This window comes from Phoca vitulina, unplaced genomic scaffold (assembly GCF_004348235.1).
Source record: "Phoca vitulina isolate PV1807 unplaced genomic scaffold, GSC_HSeal_1.0 scaffold45, whole genome shotgun sequence".
In the NCBI taxonomy this organism is placed as follows: Eukaryota; Metazoa; Chordata; class Mammalia; order Carnivora; family Phocidae; genus Phoca; species Phoca vitulina.
The window spans coordinates 8150776-8163243 of record NW_022589748.1 but is presented as its reverse complement, the minus strand read 5'-3'; the positions used below and the strand labels follow the sequence as shown (position 1 = coordinate 8163243).

Below are 12468 nucleotides of genomic sequence, written 5' to 3'. Positions count from 1 at the left end.
TTTATACATTTTCCTACAGCTGGCCGGCCGGTCTGTTTCAGGTTTTCTGCTGTTACAATTAGCACTGGTCTGAGACCTTTTTTACTTTAAAGAATGTATTAATATTATCTTAGGTTATATTTTCCCCACATTGGTACACTGGGTCGAAGCAAATGTATAATTTTATGACTCTTAATGAAGAATCTGAGTAATTTTTCAGTGGCGAAACTGGCTTAAAACAGGATAGATTTCAGTGCATGGGTAGATACCTGATTTAGATAGATTTCTGGATTTTTCCATAAGGTTACGAGGAGATATTTAAACTTTATTTGTAGTGAGTGAAGAGTTTGGAATAATTTTTTCTCCAGCTTTATTGAGGTATGATTGATAAATAAAAATTGTATATGTTTACGTTGTACACTGATTTTTTTTTTAAGGTATGTTATGTGATGATATGTATACATTGTGAAATGATGATCACAGTCAAGTTAACAAATCCATCACCTCACATAGTTACCTCGTGTGTGTGTGTGTGTGTGTGTGTGTGTGTGTGTGTATGTATTGAGAACACAAGATCTAATTTCAGCAAATTCCAAGTGTATGGTTGGAATAATTTGTGGGTTCGTTTTTTCTTTGCGTTTCATCTTCTGTCCATTAGAGGGCACCGGAGAGAACAAACGAAAATTTTGGACAGCTCTGTAAATTATTTTTTGAAATGACTTTGGATTTTACGAACTTTAAGCAGTTGATTTATGATATTTTAGATTTCTCATGAGAAGTTTCTCATGAAATCATTAGATTTGGGGCAAAAATAAATATTTTTCCAATTCAGTATGACATGAAAATAAGCCACCAGTTTTTTTTTATTTTAGCTTATGGCACTGTTTCCACGTATGTCTTGTATTTTCACTTTATATTGGACGTAACATACTAAACTCAGCGATGGATGGTACTACTGCCTGGCTTTTCTTTTTCGTGTATTTTTTTTTGCGTTTTCTTTGGCGTCCGTTTGTACATACTCCCGAAGTACTAGTTCTGCCTGATTCTTGTCAGGCGCTGCACTAAATTGCGTGAGTTGTTACAGCAGAGGAGGCGCTAGTACTTGAGAGTGTTGGGCCAGAGTACTCCTGTCGTATGACCTCCTTTTGAGTAATGCTCCCCGATTTTCATGGAGTCATACTGTCTCAGTCTGTGCGTCTGTTGGCAAGTTGTTTTATCTCTGTCCTTTTGTTTTGTCATCTCTAAAGTGAGAGATAATAAAAACTTCTTATAAAGTTGTTGTGAAGATGAAGTTCATTCACGTACGCACATTATTTTGTTGCCTGCCATGTAGTGTGTACTTGGTAACTATGAACTATTATCGTATAAGAAGATGTCTTCAAACAGGATGAGTTTGGTCCGACTGGTATACCACCATGGTGTTCTGTCTCCCTTCTTCTGTAGCAAGATCCAAGATAGTAATTCTAGGGCTGAAGAGAATTCGAACAGGAGAGCCAACACGTGAAATGTTGGAAGGTTAAGAAGACAGATGCAGAAGCAGAGGGGTGGCGTGTCCGGGAACATGGCATGTTTGGGGAACTCTTAAACAGTTTGGTATGTCTGGAGTTTCAAGTGGGGGTGGGGAGGTGTGGAGTGAAGTAGAGAAGGAAGGCAGGGGCAAGATACTGGAGGCCTTTTCATTCTCTGTCATGGGGGTGTGACCTTTAACCTACAGGCATTGGGAAGCAATGTGATTTGATCGAATAGGACGGATGGGTTAGGGGCGTGGGGAAAGAGGGTAATTCCAGTACAGATACCGGATATTAGGAGAAATCAAAGTACACATTGGATTATCTCATTCAGTCCTCACATTGACCCTGATATCCATACTATTATTGTCTCCGTTTTACCATTTTACAGGGTAGGAAGCAGGTTTAGAGAAGTAAAGCAATTTGTCCAAAGTCAGATGTCTGGCAGGCTGGTAGGTGGTGGGGACAAGCCTAGACTCATCTCTTTGTTTCACCCTCCAGGGGAGAAATGGTTTTTAGAAGAGAATCTGAAGAGTTTGGGTAGGCCACAAGGAGTCAGCTGGAGCCTGACAGTTCTTAGGTTGTTTATTTTTTGTTTTTCTCATGGTTGTGATTTATAAATGTAGAGCAGAATGTTCCTTTTTTTTTTTTCTGCAGTAAATAAATGTTGTTAAATACTCCCCACAGCATGTTCCAGTTTAGCAGACAGTGATATCAGTATCATTAGTTTTGGAAATAAATGGTGAATGCTTGGTAATTACTCACCAGAGAAGCATTTCAGTTTACGAAGGGATCTCAGTGTGTCCAGTTCTGATTATAAAGTTGCATAGTACTGCAGTGGAATAACATGAAGCTGTTCTTTCATTATTATTTTTAAGGCTTTAGGTATTTAATTCACCCAGAAACAGGTGACACATCCCTTCAACCCCAAGACACTGCCTTTAAACCAGCCTGTCTTACCCCTGGCCTGTGTAGCCAGGAGCGCTATTACAGTGAGTTCTGGAATTCTTTTTTTTTTTTTTTTTAAAGATTTTATTTATTTTGTCAGGGAGAGAAAGATAGCACAAGCAGGGGGAGCAGCAGAGGGAGAGGGAGAAGCAAGCTCCCTGCTGAGCAAGGAGCCGGATGCAGGACTCAATCCCAGACCCTGGGATCATGCCCAGAGCCGAAGGCAGGCACTTAATCGACTGAGCCACCCAAGCGTCCCTGGAATTATTTTCTTAAGTCAGGTTATCCAAAATAGAATCACTGGGTCAGAGGAAAACCATTTGACACATCTGGTCAAAGTGCTTTTCAGAAAGTCCAGAAAGCATCCTTAAAACCTAGTGAACAAAAAACTCTGAGTCCCATTGAAACCTTGTCATTTAAAAACGGAGCTGTGACAAGTGGTATATAGGTGGGTTCCTTTCTTAGAGAAATAGGAGCCTGCAGAAAGGGGGTTAAATTACAGCAGAAGGAGATTTAGTTTCAGTACCTGAAGGAGAGTTTTTAATATTGAAAGTTGCCAGATGTAGAATCAGTTACCGAGAGAAGTGAAATCTGCTTTTCTAGAGCTAGGAATAGCTGTCTGGAAGTTTTGAGGCATTTATTCATTCGGCCAAGCATTTACTGAATGCCCACCATGTGCCAGCAAGGCTCTGGGCTTAGGCGAGCAAGGTATAGAAAAATAACCTCTCTGGAGAACCTGGCGACTGTTTTCTGCGTGACTTGATAAGGAAGGGAACCACTGGGTGATAAACTAAGGATCAACAAAATAAACAGATTTAAACAATCAGAAGGATTCTTTTTCCCAGAAGAAATGTCTGTATGCTTTGGTAATGAAAAGCTTGTTTGTGGCAAAACACCTGTTTGGCACCTGGCTAGGTGGAATTTTACCTTCAAATCTTTAACGGATGACTTCTTTTTGGCCTTGTTTATTTCCTAGGTGATAATTGGGATGGTACTGTGGTTTCTGGGATGATGGTATGAAAATGAATTAGGTGATATTGTTTAAAAGAAAATTAGCACCACTTTTGCTCCCATGATTATGTGAGATTAATATCGTCTATTTTTAAAGGACTTTTCACTTATTTATAGTCATTCTCCTAAATGCCTAGGAAGTTAGCTTATAATCAGCTTTCCTTTTTGCATGTCGGGAAGCAGCAGCTTGGAGAGGACGTGCATTTTCTTTCAGGGCAGGTGTGATGGGTTTGGGAGTTGGGAAGCGATGGAATTACAGGTTGGAGACCAGGAGATAGTTGGGCTAGCTTTTGCAGTTGTCCTGTCATTCAGAGAAACCAGGGCATTGTGGATGGAGTGAGCCAATCTGTGGGAATTAAAGCTTTAGAACTTGGTCACTCATTGTCTAATGGGGCGTACGGGGGAGGGAGGAATCGAGGTTGACCAGTTGTGGAATTTTCACGTATTTTGGTTAGGTTGTGTAACAGCTATACATGTATGTTTGTTATATTATTGTATTCTGGGCAAACTGTGAACAATGTGTGCACCCAGGAGATTAGAATTAGAGTTTGAATGGTGCTTTGCACTTCCTTGGGGAGTGTTATGAACCATTGCCTTTCTTTTCAGAAATAAAGTAACTGCTGCATATGGAAAGTGGGGGACTAAACTGCCATAGAGACGAAGAAGGATACATGTTTGTCCTGAATGCTCAAGACCTTTCATCATGGCCTCTGATCGCTTTCCCATATAAATTTTGTATCTACATGGTTGAAATGGAGTAGCTACACTCCTATTTTATCACAGATAACTTTTCTAGTAATGGGACATGGATGATGTTCCATGACCATCCTTTTTAGGAGTATTCATTTCATAGGGCTCAGAGTTTGTTTTTTAACCACAAGAGGGTGTCTCTGGAGCTCTGAGTCCAATTTTGGATTTATGTGGCCTTTGGGGTAAGCAGATAAGCTGGTGATGTTTTGTGGTGACAGAGGTTTTTGAGAACAGATATTGCTACCTCCTGGCCATTCTTTTTTTTTTTTTTTTTAAAGATTTTATTTATTTATCTGAGAGAGAGAATGGGAGACAGACAGCATGAGAGGGGAAGGGTCAGAGGGAGAAGCAGACCCCCCGCTGAGCAGGGGGCCTGATGTGGGACTCGATCCCGGGACTCCAGAATCATGACCTGAGCCGAAGGCAGTTGCTTAACCAACTGAGCCACCCAGGCGCCCCCCTCCTGGCCATTCTTGCATGAATAGTAGGGAGTTCTAGGAACTTGTTGTGGAATTACCCCAGAAACATTTATTTTATTTTTTTAAAGATTTTATTTATTTATTTGACAGAGAGAGACATAGCGAGAGAGGGAACACAGCAGAGGGACTGGTAGAGGGAGATGCAGGCTTCCCACGGAGCAGGGAGCCCGATGCGGGGCTCGATCCCAGGACCCTGGGATCATGACCTGAGCCGAAGGCAGACGCTTAACGACTGAGCCACCCAGGCGACCCACCCCAGAGACATTTTAACGCTGTCGAGGTCAAGGTCAATTCATCTTGCTCCACCACAGACTTCCTATTTAAGCTCACATCTTTGCTTTTAGATTTGAAATAGACTTAAAAAAAGCCAAAGGATTCTTTTATTTTTAAAGATTATATTTTTATTTTTATTTTTAGAGAGAGAGCAAGGGAGAGCACGAGAGCAGAGCGGGGAGGGGCAGAAGGAGAGGGAGAGAGAATCCCAAGCAGGCTCCTCCATCAGTGCTGAGCCCAGTGCGGGACTTGATCCTGCAACCCTGAGATCATGACCTGAGCCGAAATCAGGAATCAGACGCTGAACCGAATGAGCCATCCAGGTGCCCCTATCTTTAAATATTTTATTTTATTATTATTATTTTTAAAGGTTTTATTTATTTATTTGACAGAGAGAGACACAGTGAGAAAGGGAACACAAGCAGGGGGAGTGGGAGAGGGAGAAGCAGGTTTCCGGCCGAGCAGGGAGCCCGATGCGGGGCTCGATCCCAGGACCCTGGGATCATGACCTGAGCTGAAGGCAGACGCCTAATGAGTGAGCCACCCAGGTGCCCCTGTTTTTAAATATTTTAAAAGAGTAACTGAAACTTTTAAATTTTTTAAATAAAATACCCAGCATTAAACTGATTACTTTTATAATGGATGAGAACACATCATTGATGTTTGTTTATAAATTTTTTCACCTCTATCTGAAAATGTGTAGTTGAGAACTGTATTAACAGAAGCAAAATTGTTCATTAGCTTTGCATTTGGATTATATTTAGTAATTAGGAATGCTGACTTTAGGACAGATATAACTAACTGTGGGTTTATTGTTTCTCATTTGATACCTTTGAGTCTCTAAAGTACTTTTTCACTGACTTCCAATTTTGGAGCAAGTCATTGAAGAAACAGAAGGTAGAGAAGTTACCTCCAAGTTTCTTTGGCTTATCTTTCTGTTTCTTTCTAAAAAATTTATAATCTGTTTTACATTTTTTGTATAGAGAACTTTGAATGTTCACAAAAGTAGACCAAATGATACAGTGAATCCCTGTCACCTGCTGTCCCGCTTCACACACAGACCATCCTCCCTTCTGTATTAGTTGGCTGCAGATTTCAGTCATCCTGTGATCTGTGAGATGTTTTCACTTTTAGGTAGAAAGGATATTACTGTAAGTTTGCTTACTGATTCACTAGGGACTGGGCACTGAAAATGGGCTTGGTGGTGGGGCTGCTGCCAAGGTGAATTATGTTGAATTTCTGCAGCTCTTAGTCAGATCTGGTGAGTGGTTCCTCTAAAGTGTAACACAGACATTGTGTGTTGCCTTGGAATTAATTGATTAGCATTCTACCACCTTGCAAAAAGACATTGAGATAACTTAAAAAAATATATATGTGGTCAGATTTAAAAAGAGAGGAAGAAATGAGTGTAAAGGGTGAAGGTCATCATGCAGTATGAAGTCACTTACAGGGAATCCAAGACAAGCATGATGTGAGGCTTTACACAGTCATCAGTGTGCTGCTGAATTTTCTAGGGGCCAGAGTCAAAAGGAAACACAATCAGTCTTATATTATCCTTCAGATTTCTTTTTTTCACTGAAGACACATTTTCCCCACAGGATCTTCTAGAAGGAGCCGTCAGGGCGGCAGGTGGAGGAGTAATTTGGTCTCCGAGCAAATGGCTGAGCAGCTCAGAGCACTATTTTGACTTGTTTTGGGGGTTTGCAGATATAATAACCAGCAGTCTTACATTTTATTGAACTCTGTTATATATCAGGCATAGTGCCTGGTGATTTATTTCTTTTAATCTTAACACATCCCTGCTCCCCAGATGCTACTTTCTTCCTTTTTCAGGTGAGGAAATTGAAATTCAGAGAAATAACTTGATGAATTTCAGCAGCTGTCTGTACTCGGATTGCTAAAAATAATTGACATCCAGATAAGTGGATGGTTGATTTACATTTTGTGGGTGTATGTGTTTGAGTATGTAGTTACTTTTTTGGAAAGAAAAAAGAAAAATGAGACTGGCAGTTCTTCGATCATTGTCTGACTGGGAACATAATCACTTTGGAGGAGCCTGGGTTGTGGGCCAGGGTTCACGATGAGCCCTGTCATCCACGCTCTGTGTTCGTGAGTGGTGTGCTGTTACTCTCAGCGCACATTGCCAGGTCTGACTTTTGTTCTTTTAATTGTCATACAGAGAGAAAAGGAGCAACAGGAGGAGAAAAGTAGTCTGGTCAGGAACACCGTGAAGAATGAAGCCGGTGAAAGAAGAGCTATGATAACCCCTGCTCTCCGAGAAGCCCTCACCAAACAAGGTGCTGTCCTCAGGAAGTGCGGTCACAGTACTACCCTCTTTTTATTTTTTTATTTTTTTGTTTATTTTTAAAAAATTTTTATTATGTTATGTTAATCACCATACATTATGTCATTAGTTTTTTTTTTTTGTGAAAAACATTTTCTTTTTTTTTTTGTTTTTTTTATTGTTATGTTAATCCCCATGCATTACATCATTAGTTTTAGATATAGTGTTCCATGATTCATTGTTTGTGCATAACACCCAGTGCTCCATGCAGAATGTGCCCTCCTCAATACCCATCACCAGGCTAACCCATCCTCCTACCCCCCTCCCCTCTAGAACCCTCAGTTTGTTTTTCAGAGTCGATGTCATTAGTTTTTGATGTACTGTTCCATGATTCATTGTTTGCATATAACACCCAGTGCTCCATGCAGAACGTGCCCTCTTTAATACCCATCACCAGGCTAACCCATCCCCCCACCCCCCTCCCCTCTAGAACCCTCAGTTTGTTTTTCAGAGCCCATAGTCTCTCATGGTTCATCTCCCCCTCCGATTGTCCCCCTTCATTCTCCCCCTCCTGCTATCTTCTTCTTCTTTTTTTTATTTTAACATATAATGTATTCTTTGCTTCAGAGGTACAGATCTGTGATTCAACAGTCTTGCACACTTCACAGCGCTCAGGAGAAATAAAAGAACTAAAATCTAACCAAGTCGAAATCAAAAAGGCTGTTAACGAGGTGCAATTAAAAATGGGGACTCTAACTACCCTCTTAAGCCTTCTAATTTATACCTAAATGAGGAAGCCTAAGATAGGGACTGCCGAGAGGAAAGAAGGTTTAGGAGGTCCTTCTGGGGTTAGCCCAGCAGCTGTGTCTCTTTGTCACTGTGTCGCTGTCCAGGGGGCCCCCTCTTGTTCCTGTGGATCACGTGTGTGTTGGCTGCTGGGCCAGCGCATTTCCCGTCTGCTTGGTTTATTGGGATGTTAGCATCAGTGTGGCTCAGGTATGCAGATGGGAAATGGCATCGCGGGCTTCTTTACGAGTCGTTGTTTATTAAGGGGAAATTACTAAATGCAGAAAAAAAGCTCATGTTGATATGAGGCTGGATCAATTAGAAATGTTTTATGTAGAAGTATATCTGGGGTTCTGTGGTCATCACTTACTAAGGAGGCTATAAGCTGAGATCAAATAATAGTATTGATTTCCTGTAGAAGAAAGAGTGGTCAGTTGGGAGTCAGTAGACTGACTTCCTTCCCTCACTCCCGTCTTTCTGTATTTATTGAGGACCTTTTATGTGATAAGTCTGGCAATGCAGAGAAACACAAGATACAGTATCTCCTTCAAGGAACCAGCCTATTAGAGGGGACAGACAGTGATATTCAGGTTATGTGTATATATTTGTGTGTGTGTATAATAGATAATATATATGTAATCTTTTTCTTAATAAGGATATTCAGACTATTATTTAGAGTGATTTTATGATAGGTTTAGATCTTTCATCTAGCTATTTGTTTTCTACTTGTCTCATGTGTTCTTTGATTTCCTTTGTTCCTGTTTTCTGCCTTCTTTAGATTATTTTCTTTATGATTCAGTGTTACATCCTTGTTGGCTTATGACTTACAGCACTGTCTTGTTCTTCAGTGGTTGTTGGCGGTTTTACACTATATCTCTGTATCATATCACAGTATGTCTTTCAGGTGATAAACTGAGAAGCAGCTTCAGTAGCAGTGCGCCTGTTTTCCCCTTGCCTCCCTCTAAGCAATTGTTACGCCTTTTACTTTTCCAAGTGTTATAAACCTACACTATGCGGTTATTATTTTGGCTTGAATAGCCAATTATCAAAGATTTCACTAATTAGTAACAATCTTACATATTGACTCAGGTAGGTACCACTTCGCTGCTTTTCATTCCTTTGCGTAGATCTGTGTTCTCTCTGGCAGCCCTTTCATTCTGCCTGAAGGGCTTCGTTTGGCATTTCGTGTAGCGTGGGTTTTTTGGTGATGAATTATTTCAGCTTTTGTGTATCTGAAAGAGGCTTTAATTTGCCTTCATTTTTGAAGGATATTATTTGATGGATGTGGAATTGTCGATTGATACCGTTTTTTCTTTTTCTTTTCTAGGTGTTCCACTGTCTACTTGCTCCCATTGCCTCTGATGAGGCTTGTGTTCTCATCTTTCATTTGTTCCTTTGAATGTAATGTTTTTACCCCCTGGCTACCTTTAAGATCTTCTCTTAATTACTGATTTTGAGCAATTTAGTTATAATGTGTTTCAATGTAGTTTTCTTCATGTTGCTTTTACTTGGGACTTGTTGAGCTTCCTGGTTCTGTGGGTTTATAGTTTTAATCAAATTTGGACAAATTTTGGCCATTATTTCTTCAAATATTTTTCTGTCACTGCTTTTCTTCCTTGGGGACTTCAGTTACATGAATCTGACCTACAGTTCACTGATGTTCTTTTCATTATTTAAAATTCTTTTTTCTGTTCTACCTTTCGTTTTTGCGTAGTTTCTGTTGCTGTGTCTTCAGGTATGACTTAGTAATTTTTTTTTTCTCTAATGTCTAATCTTCCATTAATTCTATCCGGGTGTTTATAGTTTTCATCTGTAGAAGTTGAGTTTGGGTCTTTTTATAGTCTCCATGTCTCTACTTAACTTTTTGAGCCTATGAATTACAGTTACAACTGTTTTAATGTACTTCCAACATCTGTGTCATTTCTGGATCAGTTTGGTTGCTAGATTATTTCCTCATTGGTCATGTTGCATGCTTGGTAATCTTTGATTGGATGCCAGATCTAATTTTACCTTATTGGGTGCTAGATATTTTTGTATTCCTATAAACATTCTTAAGCTTTGTTCTAGGATGAAGAGCAGTTACTTGGAAACAGTTTGAGCCTTTTAATCTGGCTTTTATGACTTGTTAAGTGAGACCAGAGCTTACTCACTATATGGCTAATTACTTCTGGTTATTGGGGCAAAACACTTCTGTGTATTCTGTTCAATGCCTTGTGAATCTTAAGCTTCTGACTGGTACGAACAGGCACAGTTCCCAGCCAGCTGAGCACCAGGCATACCTCTAGGCCTTTCAGATGGTTCTTTCTCAATCTTGGTGAGTTTTTCTCTCACATGTGCACTAAGCAGTACTCAGCTAGATATTTCTGGGAATCCTCTGCAGGTTCTTGAGTTTAATCTCTGCGTAGCTCTTGACTCTTTGGTACTCAGTTCTGCAAAGTCTAGCCATGTGGGCTCCCCAGACTCTTGCTTGCATGTCCTCAACTTAGAGAGGATACTGAGCTGTTCTTGGATTGCCTCTCCCTGCTGCATGGCCTAGAAACTTTCAAGGCAGTAAGCTCTGGTAATGGTAGGGCTCACCTTGTGTGTTTCCCATCTCCCTGAGCTTAGGGTCCCTTGTTGCCTGATGTTTCATGTCTTGGAAACTGTTGGTTCATATATTTTGTCCCATTTTTGGCATTTCAGGTGGGAGAGTAAATCCTCTGTTACTTAATCTTGGTTAGAACAGAACTGTACACTATGATTTTTAGCAGCTGCATACTTTTGGCTTATCTTTGCATTGTGGTCAGCCACAGGTCTCTCCATCCTGTACTTTGCAGTTTTCTTCATACCTACCTAAGTGCAAAATTTTGTAAAACCCTATGTATCTTGGAAGAGAAGGATATAAAGAGCTAATTTAATAAGAATGTGATTTCTATGATGATGGTATGAACAACATATTATATAGGAATCCAAAAGAAGAACTAGAATTTTTCTCTGGGAATCTTTTAAATGCTTTTTCTGCATCTGAGATTAGTTACTCAGCTGGACTAGTTCCACCTTCAAATAGATAAGTAGTGCTTTGCTTATTTATGTGCAAGATGTTTACATAAATGTGGAAGAGAGTAAAAGACAAAGCCCTATAATATTGCCACTAGAGACCTGTAATCCAAATTGACATTGTTCCATTAATCATCACCCTGTGAATATGGATATTTAACCAGCCACAGATCCACTTATGCCATCATCCAGACTATATTTCTCCTTTTGCCTCATTTGTCTGCAAGTCAAGAGTCTTTTTGTACAAGAGACTCATAATTGTGGCTTATTACTTGAAGCCTCGTGAAAAACTTTATTAAATGCTTTCTGAAATCAGAATGTTCTACTTGTTTGCTCTTCTAATTTATTAAAAAAGGATGTGATTACTTTGGCATGGCTTTTCCATGCTTTTCATGTCTTCTGTGGCTCACGAATTTTAAATGCTAGGTTATGGAGTGGTGCTGAGAATTCACGTTTGGTTACTGTTCCTAGAATTTTATTTTTCACTTCTTGGGGCAGTATTTCTTTATTTTAATCTTCTTTTGCTCATCTGATTCTTCATCTTTTTTCAAAGGTTACTGATGAGAGTTCCCTAGTTGTTTGTTTGAAGTATATTGTTACTTGCTTTTGCTTTATGGCCCAGCATTTGTTTTTTTTTTTTCACAAAGTTTCCTTGGATCCTCCAAAAGCACGTGCATTCTGTAGTTGTTGAGTGTAGTACTGTGTATTCTTCTTTACCTTTACTGTGCTGTTTACATCTACTGAGTTTTTGTCTGTGGGATCTGTTAGATACTGAAAGATGTTAAAAATTTTTTTCTATGATTTTGGATTAGCGTATTGTTTCCTTCTGTATTTTTAGTCTATGTTATTAGATGCATATACATTTTAACGTGTTTTATCATCCTGGTGAATTAAACTTTTAGTGTATTCTTTTTTTTTTTTTTTTAAAGATTTTATTTATTTATTTGAGACAGAGAGAGAGCACAAGAGGGGGGAGCGAGAGAGGGAGAAGCAGACTCCCTGCTGAGCAGGGAGCCCGATGCGGGACTCGATCCCGGGACTCCAGGATCATGACCTGAGCCGAAGGCAGTTGCTTAACCAACTGAGCCACCCAGGCGCCCAAACTTTTAGTGTATTCTGCCACTGGGTTGTTGCCTGCCATTATTTAAGGAAAGAAAAAGGATTTTTTTTTTTTTAAAGATTTTATTTATTTATTTGACAGAGAAGAGAGATAGTGAGAGCAGGAGCACAAGTAGAGGGGTGGGAGAGGAAGAAGCAGGCTTCCTTCCGAGCAGGGAGCCCGATGTGGGGCTCGATCCCAGGACCCTGGGATCATGACCTGAGGCGAAGGCAGACGCTTAACGACTGAGCCACCCAGGCGCCCCCCCAAAAAGGATTTTGTTACAGTTTTTTTTTTTTTTTTTTTTTTTTAAAG

General features: G+C 40.0%; 1 protein-coding gene across 5 annotated transcripts in view; it reads left to right on the top strand.

The window, feature by feature from the left end:
- Positions 1 to 12468, top strand: part of LOC116648629 (S-adenosyl-L-methionine-dependent tRNA 4-demethylwyosine synthase TYW1) — a 201313-nt gene that overhangs the window by 26667 nt on the left and 162178 nt on the right. For all 5 annotated transcript variants that reach the window (XM_032430710.1, XM_032430709.1, XM_032430712.1 and 2 more), the window contains exon 8: positions 7128 to 7245. In XM_032430710.1, the coding sequence (XP_032286601.1) occupies positions 7128 to 7245 (118 nt within the window). The remainder of the gene's footprint in view (positions 1 to 7127; positions 7246 to 12468) is intronic.